Source organism: Periplaneta americana, chromosome 4 (genome assembly GCF_040183065.1).
Source record: "Periplaneta americana isolate PAMFEO1 chromosome 4, P.americana_PAMFEO1_priV1, whole genome shotgun sequence".
Taxonomy (NCBI): domain Eukaryota; kingdom Metazoa; phylum Arthropoda; class Insecta; order Blattodea; family Blattidae; genus Periplaneta; species Periplaneta americana.
In genome coordinates, this window is record NC_091120.1 from 200,468,955 (window position 1) to 200,495,110 (window position 26,156).

General features: G+C 31.2%; 1 protein-coding gene and 1 long non-coding RNA gene across 3 annotated transcripts in view; one reads left to right on the top strand and one right to left on the bottom strand.

Moving 5' to 3' along the window:
* LOC138698594 (uncharacterized) overlaps positions 1 to 16,080 on the top strand; it is a 66,124-nt gene extending 50,044 nt beyond the window's left edge. For both annotated transcript variants that reach the window (XR_011331900.1, XR_011331899.1), the window contains exon 4: positions 14,999 to 16,080. This is a non-coding gene — a long non-coding RNA (uncharacterized lncRNA). The remainder of the gene's footprint in view (positions 1 to 14,998) is intronic.
* The window catches only part of spel1 (DNA mismatch repair protein spel1), a 128,943-nt gene that overhangs the window by 2,098 nt on the left and 100,689 nt on the right, over positions 1 to 26,156 (bottom strand). The window contains exons 11-15 of the mRNA XM_069824625.1: positions 23,147 to 23,318; positions 17,456 to 17,677; positions 15,020 to 15,252; positions 13,208 to 13,299; positions 11,162 to 11,384 (exon numbers count right to left, since the gene is read on the bottom strand). Coding sequence (XP_069680726.1) covers positions 11,162 to 11,384; positions 13,208 to 13,299; positions 15,020 to 15,252; positions 17,456 to 17,677; positions 23,147 to 23,318 — 942 coding nt within the window. The remainder of the gene's footprint in view (positions 1 to 11,161; positions 11,385 to 13,207; positions 13,300 to 15,019; positions 15,253 to 17,455; positions 17,678 to 23,146; positions 23,319 to 26,156) is intronic.

Consider the following 26,156-nt stretch of genomic DNA (forward strand, 5'->3'; position numbering starts at 1 on the left):
CTGCCTCTGTGGTCTGTTGGTCAGCATGCTGGCTTCCAGATCAGGATGTCCTGGGTTAGGCTCTCGGTGAATTTTTCTTGAAAAGGAAGAATTCCCTGGGTGTGTAGAGTCAGGAAATTTGTATGAATGTGAGTCTGACTGTGAGTGTGCCAGGTTAATATTAATTAATCAGTCATCACAGCGTCACATTGTTGACAAGTAACTCCCTCTGTGAGCACAACCATAAAACATCTAATAGATGCTATAGAGTTATAACAACGAAAAAAAAAAATAATTAATTGTGGCCATATTTAATTTGGGATAGTTGTAAATTTGGACATATTTTTAATTTTGGAGATTTCTCATTTTTCGGAGACCTCTAATTGTTTGAATGTGTTGATTTGGAGATTCTTGATTTTTTAAAAATTTGTAGATTTTCGAATATTGGAGGCTCTTTCATTTTAGATATTTCTTGCCTTTGGAGATAACAAAACTTTGCAGTTTCTTTTCGAGATTTTTATTTATTGATTTTGGAAATTTTGGAGATTTTTAATTGATAGTTTTTAATATTGGAGATTCTTGATTTTCAATTTTCTAGATTTTCGAATTTTGGAGATGTCTTAATTTGAGATATTCTTTAATTTTGGAAATTTTTTCTTCTTGGAGATTTCTAATTTTGCATTTCTTAATTTCGGAGATTTCTAATTTTTTATTTCGGACATTTTGGATTTGCTTATTTTGAAGATTTTTTTATTCTTTATACTGAAGATTTCAAATATCTTAATTCTGGAAATTTCTAAATTTTCTATTTTTGCATTTCTTAATAATGGAGATTTCTATTTTTTTTATTTCGGACATCTTAGATTTCATAACTTAGGAGATATTTTAAATTTTAATTTTGGACATTTGTAATTGGAAGTTTTTAATTTGGTAGATTCTTGATTTTTTAAATTTTCTACATTTACGAATTTTGCAGCTTCGTTGATTTGAGATATTGCTTACTTTTGAAGATTTCTTAGTTTTGGAAATTTTTTCTTTTAGATTTCTATTTTTGCATTTCTTAATTTTGGAGATTTGCAATTATTTTTTTTTCGGACATATTGGATTTGATAATTATGGATATTTTTTAATTTCTTAATTTTAGAGATTTCTAATAGGGAACATTTAATTTTACCTTAATTTTTTATTTTTATAGATTTTCGAATTTTAAAGATTCTTTAATTTGAGATATTCCTTACTTTTGGAGATTTCTATTTCTCCGTTTCTTAATTTTGGAGATTTATAATTTTTCGGACATATACGATATTTTAATTTTGGAGATATTTTGTCCTAATTTTGGAGATTTCAAATTTCCTAATCTCGGAGATTCTTGATTTTCCAATTTTCGAATTTGGAGATGTTTAAATTTGGGACATTCCTTACTTTTGGAGATTTATATTTTTGCATTTCTTAAATTCGGAGATTTCTAATTTTTTGTTTCGGACATTTTGGATATGTTAATATTGGAGACTTTTTAATTTTGGAGATTTCAAATTTCCTAAACTTAGAGATTCTTGATTTTTAAAGTTTCTACATTTTCGAATTTTGGAGATTTTTAAATTTGAGATATTCCTTACTTTTGGAGATTTCTATTTTTGCATTTCTTAATTTTGGGGATTTCTAATTTTTTGTATCGGACAATTCGGATATGTTAATATTGGAGATTATTTAATTTTCGAGATTTCAAATTTCCTAATTTTGGAGATTCTTGATTTTTAATTTTCTACATTTTCGAATTTTGGAGATTTTTAAATTTAAGATTTTAGAGATCTATATTTTTGCATTTCTTAATTTTCGAGATATTTAGTTTTAATTTCGGACATTTTGAAACTTAATTTTGAGGATTTTTTAATTTCTTGATTTTGGAGATTTCAAATTTCCTAATTTTGGAGATTCTTTAATTTTGATTTTACTTTATTTTGGAGATTACTTAATTTTGGAAAAATTATCTTGGAGATTTCTATTTTTGCATTTCATAATTTTGGAATTTCTAATTTGTTTATTTCTTAATTCTGGAGGTTTTTAATTGGGAGTTTATAATTTTCGAGATTCTTCATTCTTAATTTTCTACATTTACGAATTTTGTTGATTCTTTAATTTGACATTCCTTACTTTTGAAGATTTCTATTTTTCCACTTCTTAATTTTGGAGATTTCAAGTTTCATGTTTCGGACATTTGGATATGTTAATTTTGGAGATTTTTATTTCTTAATTTTGGAGATTTCAAATTTCCTAATTTTGGAGATTATTGATTTTTAATTTTCTAAATTTTCGAATTTTTGAGATTGTTAAATTTGAGGTATTCCTCACTTTTGGAGATTTCTATTTTTGCGTTTTTTCTAAGTTTTTGTTTTGGACAATTTGGATTTTTTGGAGATTTTTAATTTCTTAATTTTGGGGATTTCAAATTTTTTGCTAATTTTGGAGGAATATCGCAAATTTAAAATTTGCGATATTCCTTAATTTGGAGATTTCTATTTTTGCATTTCTTAATTTTGGAGATTTCTATTTTTGCATTTCTTAATTTTGGAGATTTCTATTTTTGCATTTCTTAATTTTGGACATTTCTAATTTTTGTATCGGACATTTTGAATATGTTAATATAGGAGATTGTTTAATTTTGGAGATTTAAAATTTCCTAATTTTGGAGATTCTTGATTTTTAATATTCTACATTTTCGAGATTTAAAAATTTGGGATATTCCTTACTTTTGGAGATTTATATGTTTGCATTTCTTAATATTGGAGATAACTAATTTTAATTTCGGACATTTTGGATATGTTAATTTTGGAGATTTCATAATTTCTTGTTTTGGAGATTTCAAATTTCCTAATTTTGGAGATTCTTTAATTTTGATTTTACTTTCTTTTCGAGATTTCTTAATTTTGGAAAAATTATCTTCTTGGAGATTTCTATTTTTGCATTTCTTATTTTCGAGATTTTTAAATTTGAGGTACTTTGGAAATTCCAAATTTCTTAATTATGTAGACTTTTAATTTGGAGCTTTTAATCTTGGAGATTGTTGATTTTTAATTTTCTAGATTTTCGAATTTTGCAGATCCTTTAATTTGATATATTTCTAACTTTTGGACATTTCTATTTTTCCATTTAATTTTGGGGATTTCTAATTGTCTATTTCGGTCATTTTGGAGATTTTGTAATATCTTAATTTTGGAGATTTTTAAGTTTGATATTTTCCTTACTTTTGAGATTTCTATTTTTGCACTTCTTAAATTTGGAGATTTCTACTTTTTGTTTCGGACATTTGGGATGTTAATATTGGAGATCTCAAATTTCCTAATTTTGCAGATTCTTCATTTCTTAATTTTCTACATTTTGGAATTTTGGAGATTTTTAAAATTGAGATATTCCTTACTTTTGGAGATTACTATTTTTGCATGTCTTAATTTTATAGATTTCTAATTTTTTTATTTCGGACATTTTGGGTGGTAATTTTGGAGATTTTTTAATTTCCTGATTTTCGAGATTCTTGATTTTTTAACTTTCTACATTTTCGAATTTTGGTGATTCTTTAAGTTGATATTCCTTACTTTTGGAGATTTCTATTTTTCCACTTAACTTTGGAGATCTCAAGTTTCTTGTTTTGGACATTTGGATCTGTTAATTTTGGAGATTTTTTAATTTCTTAATTTTGGAGATTTCAAATTTCCTAATTTTGGAGATTTTTTTATTTTTTAATTTTCGAAATTTGGAGATTTTGAAATTTCAGGTATTCCTCACTTTTGGAGATTTTTCCGTTTTTTAATTTTGGAGATATATAATTTTTTCGTTTTGGACAATTTGGATTCCTGGGAGATTTTTAATTTACTAATATTGGAGATTTTAAATTTCCTAATTTTGGAGATTTTTAAATTTGCGATATCCCTTAACTTGGAGATTTATATTTTTGCATTTCTTAATTTTAGAGATTTCTAATTTTTTGTATCGGACATTTTGGATATGTTAATATCGGAGATTGTTTAATTTTGGAGATTTTAAATTTCCTTATTTTGGAGAATCTTGATTTTTAAATTTGATATATTCCTTACTTTTGGAAATTTATATTTTTGCATTTCTTAATAATGGAGATATCTAATTTTAATTTCGGATATATTAGTTTTGGAGATTTCAAATTTCCTAATTTTGGAGATTCTTCAGTTTTGATTTTGCTTTGTTTTGGAGATTTCTTAATTTTGGAAAAATTATCTTATTCGAGATTTCTATTTTTACACTCCTTCAGTTTCGAATTTCTAAATTTTTAATTCCATAATTTTGCAGATTTTTCAATTTCTTAATTCTGGACATTTTTAATTGCGAGTTTTTAATTTTGGAGATTCTTGATTTTTAATTTCCTAGATTCTCGAATTTTGGAGATCCTTTAATTTGAGATTTTCCATTCGGAGATTTCTTAATTTTGGAATTTCCAACTTTTATTCCGGACATTTTGGAGATTTCTTTAATTCCTTAATTTTGGAAATTTCAAATTTCTTAATTATGTAGATTTTTAATTTGGAGTTTTTAATTTTGGAGTACGTTAATTTTTAATTTTCCAGATTTTCGAATTTCGCAAATTCTTTAATTTGAGATATTTCTTACTGTTGGAGATTTCTAATGGTTTATTTCGATCATTTTGGAGATTTTCTAGTATCTAAATTTTGAAGATTTTTAAATTTGATATTTTCCTTACTTTTGGAGATTTCTATTCTTGCACTTCTTAAATTTGGAGATTTCTAATTTTTGTTTCGGACATTTTGGATGTTAATATTGGAGATTCTTGATTTCTTAATATTCTACATTTTCGAATTTTGGAGATTTTTAAAATTGTGATATTCTTTACTTTTGATGATTTCTCTTTTTGCATTCCCTTATTTTATAGATTTCTAATTTTTTATTTCGGACATTTTGGATGTGGTAATTCTAGATATTTTTTAATTCCTTAATTTTGGAAATTTCAAATTTCTTAATTGTGTACATTTTTAATATGGAGTTTTCAATTTTGGAGATTGATGATTTTTAATTTTCCAGATTTTCGAATTTTAAAGATTCTTTAATTTTAGATGTTCCTTACTTTTCCAGATTTCTAAAAACCAAGAATCTCCAGAATTAGGAAATTTGAAATCTTCAAAATTAAGCAAATAAAAAATCTCCAAATTAACAATTCCAAAATGTTCAAAACAAAAAATCTGAAATCTCCAATATTAAGAAATGCAAAAATAGAAATCTCCAAAAGTAAGGTTAATCTCAAATTAAAATATCTCCAAAATTCGAAAATGTAGAAAATTAAAAAATCAGCAATCTCCAAAATTAGCAAATTTCAAATCTCCAAATTAACCAAAATGTCCAAAAGAAAAAAATAGAAATCTCTAAAAGTAAGGAATATCTCAAATTTAAAAATCTCCAAATTTGGAAAATGTGAAAATTAAAAAATCAAGAATCTCGAAAATTAGGAAATTTAAAGTCTACAAATTTAAGAAATTAAAATATCCCCAAAATTAATACATCCAAAAAGTCCGAAATAAAAAATTAGTAAATCCCCAAAAATAAGAAATGGAGAAATAGAAATCTAGAAAAGGAACATCTCAAATTAAAAAATCTCCAAAATTCGAAAATCTAGAAAATTAAAAATCAACAATCTCCAAAATTAAAAATCTACACCATTAAGAAAATTGAAATCTCCAAAATTACTATATCCAAAATGTGCCAAATAAAAAATTAGAAACCTATAAAATTAAGAAATGCGAAAATAGAAATCTCCAAAAGTAAGGAATATCTGAATTTTAAAAATCTCCAAAATTCGGAAATTTGAAATCTCCAACGTTAGGAAATTAGAAAAAAACCCAAAATTAAGAAATATCTCAAATTAAAGAATCTCCAAATTCGAAAATCTAGAAAATTAAAAGTCAACAATCTCCAAAAATAAAGAATTAAAAAATATCCAAATTTTCCGAAATAAAAGTTGGAAATTCCAAAATTAAGAAATCTCAAAGGAAAATCTCAAATTAAAGAATCTCCAAAATTCGAAAATCTAGAAAATTAAAAATCAAGAATCACCAAAATTAAAAATCTCCAGAATTAAAAAATTGGTAATCTGCAAAATTAAAGAATTTAAAAATCTCCAAAATGTCCGAAATAAAAAAATTGAAATTCCAAAATTAAGAAATACAAAAATAGAAATCTCCGAGCATAGATTTCCAAAATTAAGAAATTTCCAAAAGAAAGGAAAATCACATATTAAAGAATCTCCAAAATTAGGAAATTTGATATTTCCAAAATCAAGAAATTAAAAATTTCCAAAATTTACATATCCAGAATAAATTAGAAATATCCAAATTAAGAAATGCAAAAATATAAATATCCAAAAGTAAGGATTGTCATTTAAAAATCTCCAAAAATTCGAAAATGTAGAAAATTAAGAATGTCCAACATTAGGAAATTTGGAATCTCCAAAACCAAGAAATTAAAAAATCTCCAAAATTAACATATCTAACATGTCCGAAATAAAAATTAGAAATCTCCAAAATGAATAAATTCAAAAATATAAATATCCAGAAGGAATATCTCAAATTTAAAAATCTCCAAAATCAAGAAATTAAAAATCTCCAAAATTAACATATCGAAATGTACGAAATAAAAAATTAGAAATCTCCAAAATTAAGATATGCAAAAAATCTCCAAAAGTAAGGAATATCTCAAATTTAAAAATCTCCAAAATTCGAAAATGTAGAAAATTAAAAAATCAGGAATCTCCAAAATTAGGAAATTTGAAATCTGAAAAATTAAAAAATTCCCAATATTAACATATCCAAAACAAAAAAATTAGAAATCCCCAAAATTAAGAAATGCAAATATAGATATCTCCAAAAGTAAGGAATATCTCAAATTTAAAAATCTCCAAAATTCGAAAACGTAGAAAATTATAAAATCAAGAATCTCCAAAATTAGGAAATTTGAAATCTCCAAAATTAAAAAATCTCCCGTATTAACATTTTGTCCGAACCCAAAAAATTAGAAATCATCAAAATTAAGAAATTCAAATATAAATATCTCCAAAACTAAGGAATATCTCAAATTAAAAAATCTCCAAAATAAAGAAATTTGAAATCTCCAAAATTAAGTTATTAAAAATCTCCAGATTTAAAATATCCAAAATGAACGATATAAAAAATTGGAAATCTCCAAAATTAAGAAATGGAAAATTAGAAATCTTCAAAAGTAAGGAAAATCTGAAATTAAAGAATGCGCAAAATTCGAAAATCTAGAAAATTAAAAATGAAGAATCTCCAAAATTACAAACTCCCAATTAAAAATCTCCATAATTGAGAAATTTGAAATCTCCAAAATTAAGGAATTAAAAAATCTCCAAAATGTCCGAAATAAAAAATTGTAAATTCCAAAATTAAGGAATGCAAAAATAGAAATCTCGAAGAAAAGATTTCCAAAATTAAGAAATCTCCAGAAGAAAGGAAAATCTGAAATTATAGAATCTCCAAAATTCGAAAATCTAGAAAATTATAAAATCAAGAATCCCCTAAATTAAAAGTTCCAAAATAAAGAAATAAAAAATCCCCAAAAAGAGAAAACTCCAAAAATTGACAAATGCAAAATAGAAATCTCCAAAAGTAAGTAATATCTCAAATTTAAAATTCTCCAAAATTCGAAAATGTAGAAAATTAAAACATAAACAATCCCCAAAATTAGGAAATCCGAAATCTCCAAAATTTAGAAATTAAAAACTCCAAAATTAACATATCCAATATGTCCGAAATAAAAAATTAGAAATCTCCAAAATTAAGAAATGCAAAAATAGAAATCTCCAAAACTAAGGAATATCTCAAGTTTAAAAATCTCCAAAATTCGAAAATTAAAAATCAAGAATCTCCAAAATTAGGAAATTTGAAATCTCCAAAATTAAGATTAAAAATCTCCAAAATTAAGATATCAAAAATATAAAATTAGAATTCTCCAAAATTAAGAAGTACAAAAATGGGAATCTCCGAGAAAAAATTGCGAAAATTAATAAATCTCAAAAAGTAAGGAATATCGCAAATGAAAAAGTCTTGGAAATCTAGAAAATTAAAAAATCAGGAATCTCCAAATTTAGGAATATCAATTCTCCAAAATTAAGAAATGTAAAAATAGAAATATCGAAGAGAAAATTTCCAAAATAAAGAAATATCCAAAATTACCTTATTTCAAATCTCGAATATTTAGAAAATAAAAATTTTCCAAAATTAACAAATCCAAAATAAAAAATTAGACATCTCTAAAGTTAAGAAGTGCAAAAATAGAAATCTCCAAGAAAAAATTCGCAAAATAAATAAACTTCCAAAATTAAGATATTTGAAATCTCCAATATTAAGAAAATAAAAAAATCTCCAAAATTAACAAATCCAAAATGTCGAAAACAAAAAAACTAAAAATCTCCTGAATTAAGAAATGCAAAATAGAAATCTCCAAGAAGATTTCCAAATTTAACAAATCTCCCAAAGTAAGTTATATATAAAAATTAAAGAATCTCCAAATTTCATAAAAATCAAGAATCTCCAAAATTAAAAACTCCCAATTAAAAATCTCGAAAATTAAAAAATTTCACATGTCTAAAATTAAGAAATCTCCAAACTTAACAATTCCAATATGTCCGAAATAAAAATAATTACGAATGTCCAAAATTAAGAAATGCAGAAATAGAAATCTGTAAGAAAAAATTTGCAAAATTAAGAAATCTCCAAAATTAAGGAATACCTGAAATTAAATAATCTCCAAAATTAAAAACTCCCAATTTAAATTTCCCAAAATTAAGAAATTTGAAATCTCCAACATTAAAAAATTATAAAATCTGCAAAAATTAACAAATCCAAAGTGTCCGAAGTAAAAAATAAAAATCTCCAAAATTAAGAAATACAAAAATAGAAATATCCGAGAAAAAATTTTCCAAAATTAAGAAATCTCCAATATTGAAAAAATCTCCAAAATTAACAAATCCGAAATGTCAGATGTAAAAATAATTTTAAATCTCCAAAATTAAGAAATGCAAAAATAGAAATCTCCAACAACACATTTCAAAAATGAAGAAATCTCCAAATGTAAGGAATACTTCAAATTAAAGAACCTCCAAATTAGAAAATTAAAAATCAAGAATATACCAATTTAAAAAACTCCCAATTAAAAATCTCCAAATTTAAATTTGAAATCTGCAAAATTAAGAAATTAAAATATCTAAAAATTAACAAATCCAAACTGTCCGAAATAAAAAAATTGAAATCTCCAAAATTGAGAAATGCAAAATTTTTTTCCAAAATTAAGAAACTTAAATATATTATATTAAACAATATTATAAATTAAAAATCTCCCAAATTAATCCAAAATAAAAAATTAAAAATCTCCAAAATTAAGAAATCAAAATAGAAATCGCCAAGAAGAAAAAATTTCCAAAATTAAGAAATCTCCGATGTTAGGGAATTAAAAAATCCAAAATGTGAGGAAATAAAAAAATTAGAAAACTCCAAAATGAAGAAATGCAAAAATAGAAAACTCCATGAAGAAAAAATCCGAAATTAAGAAATCTCCAAAAGTAAGAAATATCTCAAATTAAATAATCTCCAAAATTCGAAAATCTTGAAAATTAGAAAATCAAGAATCTCCAAAATTAAAAAAACCGAAATAATAATCTCCAAAAGTAATGAATATCTCAAATGAAATAATCTCCATAATTCGAAAATCTAGGAAATTATAAAATCGAAAATTTCCAAAATTAAAAACTCCCAATTAAAAATCCCCAAAATTAAGAAACTAAAAATCTCCAAAATTAAGTAATCCAAAATGTCCGAAAGAAAAAATTTGAAATCTCCATAATTAAGAAATTCAAAAATAGAAAAATCCAAGAATAATATTTTCAAAAATTAAGATATTTGAAATCTCCTATAATAAAAAAATTTAAAAATCTCCAGAATTAAGGAATGGAAAATAGAAATCTCTAAGAAGAAAAAAAATCCAAAATTAAGAATCTCAGAAAGTAAGGAATATCTCAAAGTAAAGAATCTCCAAAATTCGAAAAACTAGGAAATTATAAAATCTAGAATCTCCAAAACTAAAAACTCCCAATTACAAATCTCCAAAATTAAAATATTTGAAATCTCCAATATTAAGAAATTAAAAATATCCAAAATTAAGAAATCGAAAATGTCCAACATAAAAGATTAAGAAATCTCCAGAATTAAGAAATGCAAAAATAGAAATCTCCAAGAAGAAAAAAATTCCAAAATTAAATCTCGAAAAGTAAGGAATATCTCAAATTATAGAATCTCCAAAATTCGAAAATCTAGAAAATTATAAAATCAAGAATCTCCAAAATTAAATCTCCCAATTAGAAATTTTCAAAATTAAAATAGTTCAAATCTCCAAAATTAAGATACTAAAAAGTCTTCAAAATTAGCAAATCCAATATAAAAAATTAGAAATCTCCAATTAGAAATGCGAAAATAGAAATCTTTAAGAAGAAAATTTTCCAAAATTAAGAAATCTCCAAAAGAAAGGAAGATTTCTAATTAAACAATGGAAGATATGTGATTAAACAATCTCCAAAATTCGAAAATTGAGAAAATTAAAAATCTAGAATCTCCAAAATTAAAAACTCCCAATTAAAAATCTTAAAAAGGAGAAACTTGAAATCTCCAAAGTTATGAAATTAGAAAATCTCCAAAATTAACAAATCAAAATTGTCCGAAATAAAAAATTAGAAATCTTCAGAATTAAGAAATAGAAATCTCCAAGGAAGATAATTTCCAAAAAAACGAAGTCTCTAAAATTAAGATATTTTAAATCTCTAATATTAAGAAATGAAAACATGTCCAAAATTAACAGATCCAAAATGTCCAAAATAAAAAATGTTAAAATCTCCAGAATTAAGAAATGCAAAGTACGAAATATCCAAAATTAACGTAGCTCCAAATTTGGGAAATCTCCAGAATTAAAAAATTAGGAACCTCCAAAATCAAAAAAATTAAAGGTCTCCAAAAATGAGAAATGTCTAAATTTAAAAAATGGGAAAAATCTCAAACGAAATCTCCAAAAGTAAACTAAAAATCTCTAGAAGAAAGAAATATGTAAAATTAGGAAATTCCCAATATTAGCAGTCTGTGATCACCTCTATAACATGAGTCGGGAAGCGCGCCATTTCAGCCACATGGATGCCAAAGCTCTGATCACACACTCCTGGCTTCACCTGGTACAGCAACGTCAGCGAATCATGGGAAGTGATGGCTGTCACATGCTGGTTGCGCAGTGTTGCCACCTCTTCTGCCAGGCGTGTCAGCTCGTGGAAGTGCGTGGCAAACAGGCAGAATGCCTTCACCTCCTTGGCCAGGTGCCTGTGAGCATATCAAACAATTATATGCTAACAGTGTGTGGAATGAAAATGTATTCGAACCATCAGTAGCACATATCTCTTCCTCCATTTCTGCACATACATACACAGGATGGATGTTGGAGGAACGAGAGAAAAAAACTGCAACATTTTGACATGAAAGGTTTACTCTGATGTCACTCATTGTAAGTCTCTAGCTAATTAGGCTTATGTAAAAAAGCGATAGAAAAATAAAAGTATTCATTGGGAGGCTTCGACCCAACCTGTTCCACTTTTATGATTAACAAATCATTTTTGGAATTGCAGACCCCTCGCTAAATATGTGAAAAAAGAAACTAAAAAAAAAAAATTATTAATTGAGGGCCTTTGATTTCCTCCAGCAACTTAAAAGTATGTTGCGGAAAAACTTTAACATCTGAACCAGGTTCAGCATAAAATAAGAATAAAAAACGCATTATTATTTATTTTCAACAAGTTATTTATTTTGGTCTAGAGAGAATTGATTTTTATTTAAAATGTTTAGTAATGAGGTATTTATAATGCAAAGTTTCTTAGTTTACATAAAGAAAGCTAACTAAACAAGTTAGAGTAAGCTAAGGCAATATTTATCATTGAAATAAAAAGAAAAAGAATTAAAATTTAATTTCAATGTCCAAGGAAAAATATCTGCGTAAAAAACTGTAATGAATAATAAATAAGTTTTGAGAAGACAGTGGCATTACGTATTATTGAAATTAAAAAGATTATTTTTAATAAGTTGGCTATATTAGAATAACAATGGATAATGTACTATTTCCAGATAAGAATATGAATCGATATTAACCCCCTCCTTGACAAAATTCTGCGTACGCCACTGATCACAGATGTATATGTGTGAGTTGTATGTACTCAAAATGAGTTTAAATTAAGCCAAGACCAATGACTCTGCTGCCTAGTGCTCGTCATTGCAAACATCTATATCCATATCTCGTGTGTGTTGCATTATCAATATATTTGGGTGAATCAGTCTATTCCATGACGCACTCTTTTTAAACCCCATTAACTAACTCCACTGATTAGCAGCACCATCCCACTCTATAAACTTTTCGCTGTAAGAAAAATCCTAATATAAACAATAGCACGTGACTGAAGTGAGGCTTCATTGGCCGCTGTTTGGCGCCATAGATTCTCAGTACATGTTCTCGCCTACTGTTGTATATTCTGTTTCATGTTAAACATTTCCCGTTACTCGTCAAGTAGGCCTAACCTCACTACTATGCATTCCTTTGCTTAGGAAACATTTACTTTATAATTACTGTAATTAAAACTCACATAACTTATTATATACATTAAGGACTATTTCTTTTTTTTCCGCTTTTGAGAGGTTTTCCACTCTTATGATTAATAACCACACACACCGAGGATGCAGAAGCCATACTTCAGTACCACATGCTTACGTGAACTATGAGCTCAAGTGATGCCAGCTTGTTACAAGAACAGACTACCTCGGCATTACTGTTGGTATTCATCTGCGTTCATAGTACATAACAAAATATAAAAGTAGCTTTTCTTTTACATAGCGTTTTACATATGAGTGAAGTTATATGTTTCATCGTATTTAACAACTAGAATTCAATTTTTTTTTCAAATAATACAAGAATATGGTTTCCAAATACGAACTATATTTTCCCGCGTCATTTGAGTGTTTCGACTGGGAACCAATCACGGGTATGACAGCAATGTAATTATGTTTACATTAGGATTTTTCTTCCAGCGAAAACAGTATAGATAATATGTCGATATGAGAACACAGGACTCTGAAACCCCAAATGATGAAGTGATACTCACTCTGCAATAGCCCATGCAATGCCACAGCCCTCGTATGTTGAGGTGCCTCGACCAAGCTCATCAATGATCACCAGCGAATTCTTGGTTGCAGTCTGGAAGCAAGAATACAACGTGTTCACATCAAGAAGCTGCCCTCTTTCAATACAACATTCCATATAGTTTGCAACTTAAGAAAGTAAACGTTGCTGTAAAAGCAGAAAGTCATACCATCACTCACAATAACATAAACATAACCACAAAGATACTTGGTAACCATGGAAACATAACAACGACGTCATTTCGTCATATTCTGTTGTATACTTCAGTGCTCTACGATTGTATACTGTTTCCAAATCATATAAGCATAAACATGAAAGTTTGTAGTTTGCAAATTTTCATGTTAACATGTACCGGTAATATTAATGTCAGTGTTATGTGAATCATTGTGAATGATCCCATTTGGTAACCTGACTGCAAACTTCTATGTTCATGTTATGTTTAATTTTCATTCTGTCCACACCTGTGGAGTAACGGTCAGCGCATCTGGCTGCGAAACCAGGTGGCCTGAGTTCGAATCCCGGTTGGGGTAAGTTACCTGGTTGAGGTTTTTTCTGGGGTTTTCCCTCAACCCAATACGAGCAAATGCTGGGTAACTTTCGGTGTTGGACCCCGGACTCATTTCACCGGCATTATCACCTTCATATCATTCAGATGCTAAATAACCTAGATGTTGATACAGCGTCGTAAAATAACCCAATAAAATAAAAAAATAAAAATTTTCATTCTGAATGGACCTTAAGACGAAAATAATACAAAATAAAACGGAAAAAATATATGCAACACATCTGAAAGAACAGCTCACAATTATGTGTAAAAAAAATAATTATAATTATGTCATACTGGCCACTCTATCTGGCTTAGTTGTCTCACGAGTTGTATCTAATTGGTAACACTTATGAGATTCAAAGCTGCTTTCGGACAGTTGACTAAACAACAACTATTTCACAAAACATGGTGAGATCATACAAATCTGGCTTTCAGGTAGTAGCTCCCTGTAAAGCAGGTTTGAATAATTTCAAGGAAAAATTGTTCCGGAGCAGGGTATCGATCCCGGGACCATTCGCTTAGCGCGCGAATGCTCTTCCGACTGAGCTACCCCAGGAACTACTACCTGAAAGGCAGATTTGTATAATACATTCGTTACTGTAGATACATTAACAGGAAGCCACAATTTAAGTTACACAAGTATTTGTGTGCACTCATAGTTGAGTTCTGGCGTCTTGTCAGCTCATTTGAGTCGTGTGGATACAAAGGAAAAATTGTGACGGTGTCGTGTATAGTTCCTGGGGTAGCTCAGTCGGAAGAGCGTTCGCGCGCTAAGCGAAGGGTCCCGGGATCGATACCCGGCTCTGGAACAATTTTTCCTTGGAATTATTAATGGTGAGATCAATTTGATAATTATTTTGAGACTCACTCCTTTCTGTTGTTGCCGTCATCATCGATTATGATGATGATGATGATGGTGATGATGATGATGATGTGGTTAAATGACAAAATGATACAATGGCGAGCTAAATAGAAAGAAGGTATACTGTGTTCCTGCCCTGAAGAATTATTCCAGCATTTGTCTGGAGTCAGGAAAACCACGAAAACCTATCGGCATGGCAAGCACTAAGCAATGAACCCTTCACCTCCAGAATATAAAATCAGCACATTACTCCTCAGTTTAAAGTAGAATAGTATAGAAGATCTCTACTCAACAGAGTGGCATATTCATGAACAAAATTCTTATGGACATTGTTATGTTAACAGTTAAGCAGCTGCAGCCCTCACCCTGAGAATTGCCGCAGTCTCCACCATCTCAGTCATGAAGGTGGACATGCCCTTCATCTGACAATCGTCTGCTCCCACTCGAGCCAGGATTGCATCCACCAGAGACATCTCTGCACGGTCGCAGGGCACAAAGCTGCCGATCTGGGCCAGGTGAGCCACCACACCCACTGACCGGATGTACGTGCTCTTGCCGCCCATGTTTGGGCCTGTGATTATGTGGAACGTGCATTCCCCTGCAACAGACGGCAAACAAATATCAGGAAGTAAAGAACAACTAAACATACTAGAAATATGAAGGCCATGCTAAGACAGGAAGACACAAACTGCCTAATAATTAACTAATTCAACCCACTTTAAATTCTGATTATATACAATGATATCACAATAGTACAATGTAACGTTATTCCAATGTTTAAATAACACTTTCTCTTGTGTTTTTGTTGGAATCACGAACATATGCGAGACGTTTTGTGACTTACATGTCTTTTTACAACACTGAACATGAAAGCTCTTTAAGAATTACTGTTGAGAACTTCCTATTATTTAGAACATTCAGATATCTTCAGCACAGTCTTTCTTAGGTGTCAAGTCTTTCATGATGTCTTTTACTTCTGCAAGAACTGCCACATTGGTGGAGAATGAATTTTAGTCCCCATTTTGTAGCAGAAACTGTAAGCGTGTCTTAATCCAACATAGAGTGGACATAACTTACACTGAAAGGTCAAAAGTCATAACAAGAGCAACCCAAGTTTGATAATCATTCTCTTGCAATGCACATTCTTTGTAATTATCAGACAACAGTTGTAGAGACAGGGCCACAATTTGAGGGGATGGGTTACTTGGGACGCCATGCTGTGGGGGGGGGGGAGCCAAAATAACAAAAAAGTATTTGTATTCTGAATGTTTCTTGACGCCTATAATAATGCCCATAACTAGTAATAAATAATTTAATATGAATGTATTTTTATAATGTGGAATCTAATGTCATAATAAGCAGATGATGTTAGTGATGAATATTTTATTATATCCCTTAATGTAATTATTAATAAATAATGTTGCAAGATATTGTGTGTTTTATTTTGTCAATTGTTTCCTAAACCTAAAAATCTGAGTTTCACAATTTATGTAATCCATAAGAAGGGCAATCTTAGTCATTTTTCTTATGTAAATACTAGCCGTACCCGTGCGCTCCGCTGCACCCGTTAGAAATAAATATAAAGTAATTACATAATTAAAATAGGGCATTTGATCCAGGGAACATTCGTGTTTGATAGAAGGATAAGTCGTTTATTATGTTACTTAATTCAAATTGTATTAAAAAATTAAAATGCGATCATTTTGATCCAGAGACCACTCATTTGGTCATAAAAATTATTTTAGGAAATACAAGAAACGAATGTACAGAATAGCTTATCAAGTTTTCTGTGCATAAGAAGCTATTTTAATCTTACCTGTCCTCGATTCACTCAGAAGTTACTGTAATAACATTATAGCATTATGTCCATCTAGAGAAACTACACTTTCCAATGATGAATTATACAAATTGGTTAATTTAGCTTCCGATATTACTTCATACAAACACAGAAACATTCTCTGTAGGCTATGTTTCATAGCTTTCGATTGTTGTTGTCCAAGGCCCCTTATAGACGAAGTCATTTGTTTTTTATTTCATTACACCGCTTTAGATGGCATTGTTATTGTAATTTTAAAACTCATTTATCTCATTAAATATCAGTCCTATCAAAATTTTGTATAGAATAAAACTTATCGGAAATTATTTGTAAAGAAACTTTTGTTATGTAATATTTTTCGTGAAAATTAATAATAAGGGAGATATTTCGATTTATTTAATTCAAGCCCCCTTATAACCCCCTTTTAAATAAAATATTTTGAATGCCATATAGCCTAAATTCTAAGTTACAACGAACTTAATTTATATTCCAATTTTCATATAAATCGGTTCAGCCATTATCGCGTGAAAAGGTAACAAACATCCAGACAGACAAGACATACATACAAACAAAAATTTCAAAAAAGCGATTTTCGGTTTCAGGGCGGTTAATTATATACGTTAGGACCAATTATTTTTGGAAAATCGAAAATTACCAGAAAAATTTCGGCTACAGATTTATTATTAGTATAGATTTTATTTTCTCACTGAGTTTGTACTTAATTATGAAATAAACTTACTGCAACAACACATGATACAGCATTTTCAATAATGTACCATCTCAGTATGTTCTAAAACGTAGAAATACATCTATAATAATTTAAAAATTCGACCATCAATAACATCCCAACTGTTACATTTCGGACATAGGCATATCAGGTTATATCGATGTAGATTAACCCAAACTACATTTTCCTGAAGTATTTTACATTTCTTTGAGACATCCTGTATAGTAGACATCAGAAGTAAAGAGCCATCTTACTTACCCTGCTTGAAGTAGACATCATTGGCAATGAAGGAGATGCCATCCTGCAGCTCCAGGCAGGGGTGGCGCACCTGCTCAAATATCATCAGGCCAGCACCCTCTTCATGCAGCTTTGGGCGTACGAATGGCTTTGGGGCAGAAGCTGCCACCTCCGCAAAACTCGTCAGCACATCCAGACGGGCCAAAGTGTCACTCATCTGCTGCAGTGTGCCTGCGTACCCAGCTGTGAACACATTACAACTTGGCTGTAAGAGAACTGTCAACTGCCAGAATTACAGATCCTGCAAAAGAAACTGGATAATGAACCCACAGTCTACTCTCTTTCCAGCTAAAGATTGAAGTAAATAAATGCACATGGTATAATGGTTCCTGATTGGTTATTGGACGCACAACGCCTCCAAACTCATGCTTGTTATCATCTTCCTCACATTAAAATAGTTCCTTCTAAAATAATAAAATGTATAATATACATGGAATATGAGTGAATTAAACATGCTTATAAGAACACTTTCTTACGATTTAAACAACATGTTTATATTAGTAGTTTCAGACATTGCGTGTTAAATCATTGTAACGTGTATTATGGCAACGCGCATGCGTAATAGGCATTAAATCCCTCCCAAGGTGACTTGCAGCTTCACAGAGCACATCAGCACAGCTGGTATAACACAGTGCGAGATTCAGTGTTGCCAACCTCAAATAAATTTCTGTAGAATTAAAGAAATTCTCCACTCTTCAAAGAATAACATTTAATCACGAATCTATAGAAAAAGAAAATCCACTATTCCCAGTAGGGAAATAATAAATATTAACCCTCTGTGAGCATTTTACGGGTTAGTTCAATGAATGTGTTGAAATGTCTGCAATATATCAGACAGTGGCTGCCCTGCGTGCTCACTTGCTGAAAATAAAGCGCCCTGGTGGCTGCTTTGGTAGCTAGCTTGCGATTGCGGAGTAATACATTTCGGTTTTGTTTACGTCTACTTCAATCTTTAGTTGGAAATAGTATAGTATATACAGCCACGAAGCTCAATACGTAGTAAATATGCATTCACAGATAGTTGCTAACCACTAGGATCACTACTATCTCCTCATTACAAACACTGCGAAATAGTACCGGCAGAGTTTATTGTTCCTAGTACCCTCAACAACTCAAGCTTCGTGACTGTATATACTAGACTGTGATGAAACTCTGTCAAAATACAGTCGTTCTCTATGATAGCCATTAGAGCCAAGATTTGTGGATTCAAACCTAAATGAGAAAATGGACTTTTAAGTGAAATAAAAATTGGAAGGAATATGAAGCCAGGGTTATGTCAAGGATTATAATCTCAGCTTCATTGGCTGAGGAAGTAAATACATTAACTTAGGTAGTAAATTTAGTAATATTATGCAAAGGATCTCTTTGTTTATGAATAAAGATAAATAAACTACACTTCTATGATCAAGCCTACCATTACTACTTTTCCAACTCTTGGTAACATTTCAACACAATAAAGGCATAAAAAAGTGGGAAGTTAGAGGCTCAAAATCTCAAAGTCCATTCATTACATGTACTAAAGGCACAAAGTGAAAATGGGTATTGAATAGTCTGAGACCACGTGAGAAAAATCAATGATTTCTTCATTAAATGCTCGAGATTTTCATGATTCATGACGTAAAATGCAATTAATGTGAAGCAAATTGTCATATTTTTTTCATATTTTGCACGACTTTTCTTCCTCTGTTAATATTTCTATAGCTACCACTGAACCAAGCCTCCCAAATATTATAAAGAGCCAATAGAGTTATTTTACAGGTAACGCTTGAAAATCTCAAGCCACCATTTTACCAGCATTCCGGGATTTTTTTTTTAGTGGGTTATTTAACAATGCAGTATCAACTACTAGGTTCTTTAGTGTCGATGGGATTGGTGATAGCAAAATGGTATTTGGCAGGATGAGGCCAAGAATTCGCCATAGATTACCTGACATTTGCCTTATGGTTGGGGAAAACCTCGGGAAAAAATCCAACCGGTCGAGATATTCAAAAGACAGTGTTGCAGTTCGTCATTCAACAATTTCATAACGAAAATATTTAAAACTTTATAATTACTTATTTCTGTGTATAATAATCAAAACCCTAACATACCTAGTGTGGTAAAATAGGGTTATTCACATTGAATTAATAATAATAATAATAATAATAATAATAATAATAATAATAATAATAATAATAACAATCCAACTGGGTAATCAGCTCAAGCAAGAATAGAACCCGGGCCTGAGCGCAACTCCGGATCGACAGGCAAGTGCCTCAGCCGACTGAGCTATACTTGTGGCTATTCTGGGATTCCCAAAGGCAAGTGAAATTTCCAAATTCCACTTGTTAAGTCAAGATCCAGCCATTGGAAACTAGCTAACCAACTAACTGAAATATTTTTAATACAAGAAAAGCTCGTTATAATCACGAATGAATACCTGCATTTAAGAAATCCCATTCCTTTTGTAGAATATCCGAATTTTCAAGATAATAAAATTGGGTGATGTAATTTAAATGATATGTTATTTTTTAAAATATTCTGTAGTAAGGATGAATAATGCACGATTAGAAGGGAAAGTATTATTATTTTTTACAAACACAGGAAAATAAAAAAAACGTAAAGATCAGATAATAACTTTGCAGTGGCGGCTCGTAATCAAATGTCCAGGGTAGGCAAAATTTACAGAACATTTTTATGTAATTCCCGCGATTCAATGACAGCTCGCTTTCATCATGCCCCCCGAAAATTTAACTCTTGCTTACATAACAATACTGTTACATCAATGAGCCGTCTCATAATTTGTCGGTTTTTTCTAGTTTATTGTAATACTGTTGTCTTGCAACCCTTGTTGTTCAGACAACATTTCCGAAATTGGATTCAAATTCTTTTCAAGTCTCTTTAGACTTACCGAGTTACAAATATGATCTGATTCCAAGTACCTTCTTTAGATTACAATAACAAACGTGACCACCTACAGCTTAGCTTTAACTTCACTTCCTGTTAGCCATTTATGTGTTTCATACCATACTTACTTACTTACAAATGGCTTTTAAAGAATCCGCAGGTTCATTGCCGCCTTCACGTAAGCCCGCCATCGGTCCCTACACTGTGCAAGATTAATCCAGTCTCTATCATCATATCCCACCTCCCTAAAATCCATTTTAATATTATCCTCCCATCTACGTCTCGACCTCCCCAAATGTCTTTTTTCCTCCGGCCTCCCAACTAACACACTATATGCATTTCTGGATTTGCCCGTACGTGCTACATGCCCTGCCCATTTCAAACGTCTGGATTTAATGTTTCTAATTATGTCAGGTGAAGAATACAATGCGTGCAGTTCTGCGTTATGTAACTTTCTCCATTCTCCTGTAACTTCATCCCTCTTAGCCCCAAATATTTTCCTAAGAACCTTATTCTCAAACACCCTTAAACTATGTTCCTCTCTCAAAGTGAGAGTCCAAGTTTCACTATCATACAGAACAACCGGTAATATAACTGTTTTATAAATTCTAACTTTCAGATTTTTTGACAGCCGACTGGATGACAAAAGCTTCTCAATCGAATAATAACAGGCATTTCCATATTTATTCTGTGTTTAATTTCCTCCCGAGTATCATTTATATTTGTTATTGTTGCTCCAAGATATTTGAATTTTTCCACCTTATCGAAAGATAAACCTCCAATTTTTATATTTCCATTTCATAGTGTTTCATACCATGAAGGATTAAATTTTCTTGCACCTTTAGCACTGACTTTATGAACAATTGAGCTTAATGCAGGAGTGGGTCGTCCATTGTCTAAAATACTTCTCTTTTCAACGTCATTACGACGCGAAAACGGACAACGTAACAGTTTACTTATTATATCAGTCATAATATAATATTATTGTTATCACTTACATTAACTATAAATCACCAAATATACGTAACATTAATATACAGTACGTACTTGCAAAAATCACATTTTCTAAAATACACTGTTAAAAAAAAGCATCTTTTAAAACACACTGTTTAAAAACTGTTATACTACTCGTAACAATCTACGTTCCAACTCGTGAAACTTTCAAACAGAAATTTCGCAAATCGTAGGTGTTCGATAATGCTCGTGGGTTCTCGTTAGGGCAGGCAGAATTCTAGCGCGCTGGCTTCAGCATAGAACGCATGCGCTAAGAAAGCATTTAGAATAGCGATCTCTTTTAATGCTTACTCCAGGGCCAGCTTTGAAGTTACGTGGAAGGTCGGCTAACTTCGCTTCTGCCTACCTTCTGACGCATCGTGATCTGTCCTGTGTATTCTTGTCGCATAAATCGAACTGCCAGTAGTAAGCAACGTCCAACTAACCCTCAAAAAATCCCATTCATAGTTAATTGAAGAATTTCTAAGCACCTAGACAAGAGTATATAATTATATAAGGTTTTCCAAATGTGTTGGGGTAGTTAATAAATATCCAATTTTAGGTTTTTCTAAATGTGTTGAGGTAGGCTTAGCCTACCCTGCCTGCCCTGAGGAGCCGCCTCTGTAACTTTGTGACTCAGAATGCGTCATAAGCAGGGCCCAGATTTAAAAGCACTATGAACTAAAGATGACATCAACTATATTTGGGTAGGCGTAATGCACATTACAGTTGAGTTATAATGTTACGAAATTTAAATCTTTCAGTCTTTATCTAATAATATCTAAATGAGGCAAGCAGTCAGCTACTGAACCACTTGCAGAAAGTTACATGCTATAAAGGCAATGCATGAAGTACAGCATGTAAGCAAATTATCGCTAGAGACAGCCATGACATTATTCAAAGTCAAAATCAGCCCTATATTGCATTATGGTCTGAACATCACATGGGAGAACCTTACAAAGAGCAATTTAAAACGCATAGAACGAGTGAAGGCAACATTTATTAAAAGAGCCCTATCCATATCAAAATATGCTCCATCACGACTATGCTACGAAATGTCAAGGGAACCTTTCTATATCGAAGATTTGAGACACCAACTACTGCTCCCATCCACTGTCCAGTACGAGAATCTCCTACAGGAACTCCGAACGAAGAGGTCACAAATATGGAGCGACTTCTATACAACAGAGGCCATGCTGTCCGACGAGTGGAAGGGACCGTACTACGAACTCAGACACACCATCACACGCTTCGCAGTGCACGGTTTTCATTTCAAGATCTGCAAAACGACAGGCTACCATGAGCCCAGTGCAGAGTGCGTGTGTAAATTGTGCGAAGGTGCCTTGAAAGATACCACGCCCTATCATGCAGACTAAGAATCGTATCACTAACGAATTTCTGTAGTGAATAAGCATCCATGGAACGAACACACAAAAATATGCATATTTTGCGCTTTTCTACCTATTATTATTAGAAAGTTACTGTTACAGCAGTTATCAAGAAATGCTGCACTTAAATTCATTTTATATTCTTCACAGACTTCTATGATTGGACATAATATGCACTGCTTCATACATCACCATGCCTAAGTATTCAGAAATATCTGATATCAGACAGGTAGGGACATGGTTAAATATATACGAAATAGCAGTACTACTTTATAGTGCATTTAAATCCAGGCCCTGATCATAAATCAAATCTCTCTTACATATGATGATGATTTGTAGAATGGAATCATATGAGCGAAGTAGTGAAGTTAGCATGTGTTGCTACCTGCAATGCTAACTATTTCAGTGACGACAGCTTTCTGCTGCTCCGAATAGCTGTCGCGAGCCTGCACGTACTCTGAGTTGAGCTCAGCAAGGGCTGGACTGCGGAAGCGAACTCCACTCTTGTTAGTGTCCAGCGTCTGGTAGTCCTTCTTGTTGCGCAGCACCTTCTCCTCCTGCATGAGAGACACAGAGCAATGAAGCCATGTGCTGTACAACTCCACACACTTCTATGAATACAAGTAAACAGGTACAGGTACTTGCATTTCTGCACAAAGGTGGATATGATATAAAATTTATGAATGCTGAAGCTAAATACATTATTTCTTTTTTCAGTCACAGGAGGAACACGAGCTAAAACAAACTTTAATATAATTTATGCTCGACCATGCCGAAATGTAGTAATTATACACCTGGTAGCAGCCCTTTAATGCATGTCTTTAAAGTACACCTATTCATTAAAGTTCAGGTTTTCGATTATTCTCGGATATGCAATCGAAAGATAACGAGGGAAACGTCATGGAGGCTGGAAATCCAATATTGTCGCAGAAGGTTATGTTGTATGTTGTTACTATAATAATTAGCGTTAATTGTAAATAATATTCAAATAAATTCAATTTTTCATCTCGTTTTTCAATTCTAAATCAATTTCCAGGTTATACCAAAATTAGTTCATGTTATTCTCTACACCAAGGTCAATGAATGACATTATTGTTCCTCGGAAAAAATCAATACTTTCGCGTCTGCGCACATCTCACACGAGCTATGCACAAGGTCACTTCCGATCTTGAGTCAGATACAAATAAAATGATATTTCTGAATAATTTCAAGTTAGAAATATGGTCGAGCATAAAAAGTCGTATGAAACTTGCCTGTAATGGTAATTAAGACGCTCGTATGAAAATTATGAAACTCGCTTGCGCTCGATTCATAAACAAATATACTTGCGTCTTAATTATTACCATTATAGGCTCGTTGTATAATGTACTATTATGAATGCTGAAGCTAAATACATTATTTCTTTTTTCAGTCACAGGAGGAACACGACATAAAACAAACATTAATACAATTTCAAAAATTATTTTGAGTATTAGGGTCCCTTCACTAATTTTAAGTGAAGTTAAAGAACTGCAGAAGTTACCATATTTGCCGGTGTATAAAATGCATCGGCCTACAAGACACACCTCCTTTTTTTTGTACACATATTTTAGAAAAACCACTTTTTCACCTAATAAATTTACTGTATAATACTTACTTACTGGCTTTTAAGGAATCTGGAGGTTCATTGCCGCCCTCACATAAGCCCGCCATTGGTCCCTATCCTGTGCAAGATTAATCCAGTCCCTAGCATCATATCCCACCTCCCTCAAATCCATTTTAATATCCTCCCATCTACGTCTTGGCCTCCCCAAAGGTCTTTTTCCCTCCGGCCTCCCAACTAACATTCTATATGCATTTCTGGATTCGCCCATACGTGCTACATGTCCTGCCCATCTCAAACGTCTGGATTAATGTTCCTAATTATGTCAGGTGAAGAATACAATGTGTGCAGTTCTGCGTTGTGTAACTTTCTCCATTCTCCTGTAACTTCATCCCGCTTAGCTCCAAATATTTCCTAAACACCTTATTCTCAAACACCCTTAACCTATGTTCCTCTCTGAAAGTAAGAGTCCAAGTTTCACAACCATACAGAACAACCGGTAATATAACTGTTTTATAAATTTTAACTTTCAGATTTTTCGACAGCAGACTGGATGATAAAAGCTTCTCAACCGAATAATAACAGGCATTTCCCATATTTATTCTGTGTTTAATTTCCTCCCGAGTATCATTTATATTTGTTACTGTTGCTCCCAGGTATTTGAATTTTTCCACCTCTTCAAAGGATAAATTTCCAATTTTTATATTTCCATTTTGTACAATATTCTCGTCACGAGACATAATCATATACTTTGTCTTTTCGGGATTTACTTCCAAACCTATCTCTTTACTTGCTTCAAGTAAAATTCTCGTATTTTCCTTAATTGTTTGTGGATTTTCTCCTAACATATTCACGGTATAATTCAAACAAAAAATAATAAAGAGGTGTACTTTCAAGAAATACAGTATCTAGGTAATCTAACTAGGAAAGAATACCATTCTGGCCACTTTGCAGTTCCACTTCGTAGGTTATGTTTACTATGACTTGCTTTCTTTTTAGATCCTCTTTCTGATTCTGTCAAGTTCTTATCATTTTCTTAGTTGGGGATGGCCCGAAATACCTTTCTGCAGCCCTGTTACCATGTTCCTTAGCATACACATTCAGACATAGCTTGTATGCAATTGTGTTGCAATGTCGACATTTTTCAGCCATAATTTTGAAAGAAATTAAAGAAGATTAACAACAGAAATTTATCAGCAATCACAACTATTGCGACAAAACTGGGGAATTTTAAATGAACAGTATGTGATCGTGAATAATAGTGCATGTGCATCCACTGAACTCTCTGTAACTGGAATGCTCTCAAGCACCACAAGGAAGTGAAAAAGGAATATCTGTACAGTTTAACTGGAAAAAGAGAAAATTTTCAGATATGACAGTAATAAAAAACTGAATATCAGCATATAAAACGCACCCTGTTTTTCAGACCTATTTTCATAAAAAAAAAAAAGGAAGGCCATCTTATATGCAGGCAAATACATGAACTTCTGATAGACAGAGAGAATATCTCCCAGAAAGAAAATCCACTAGATTATCATACAAGAAAATATAATTTAGAAGTTAAGGTAAGTAGACAAAAAATGCAGTAGTCACGAATCTGTTTTTAAATCATTAACACTAAGAATGCATACAAATTATACACCTAGGAGCTAGAGTACTATAATATGCCCACTTTTTCAACTTTACTGCAACAATTGTTCATAAACAACAAATTGGATGAAGTGATTACAGCTATTAAAGCAGCATTGAAAAATTCAATGTTGTACCAGGATATATCAGCACATAGAATACATCGCCTGGTTTTGGAAATAAA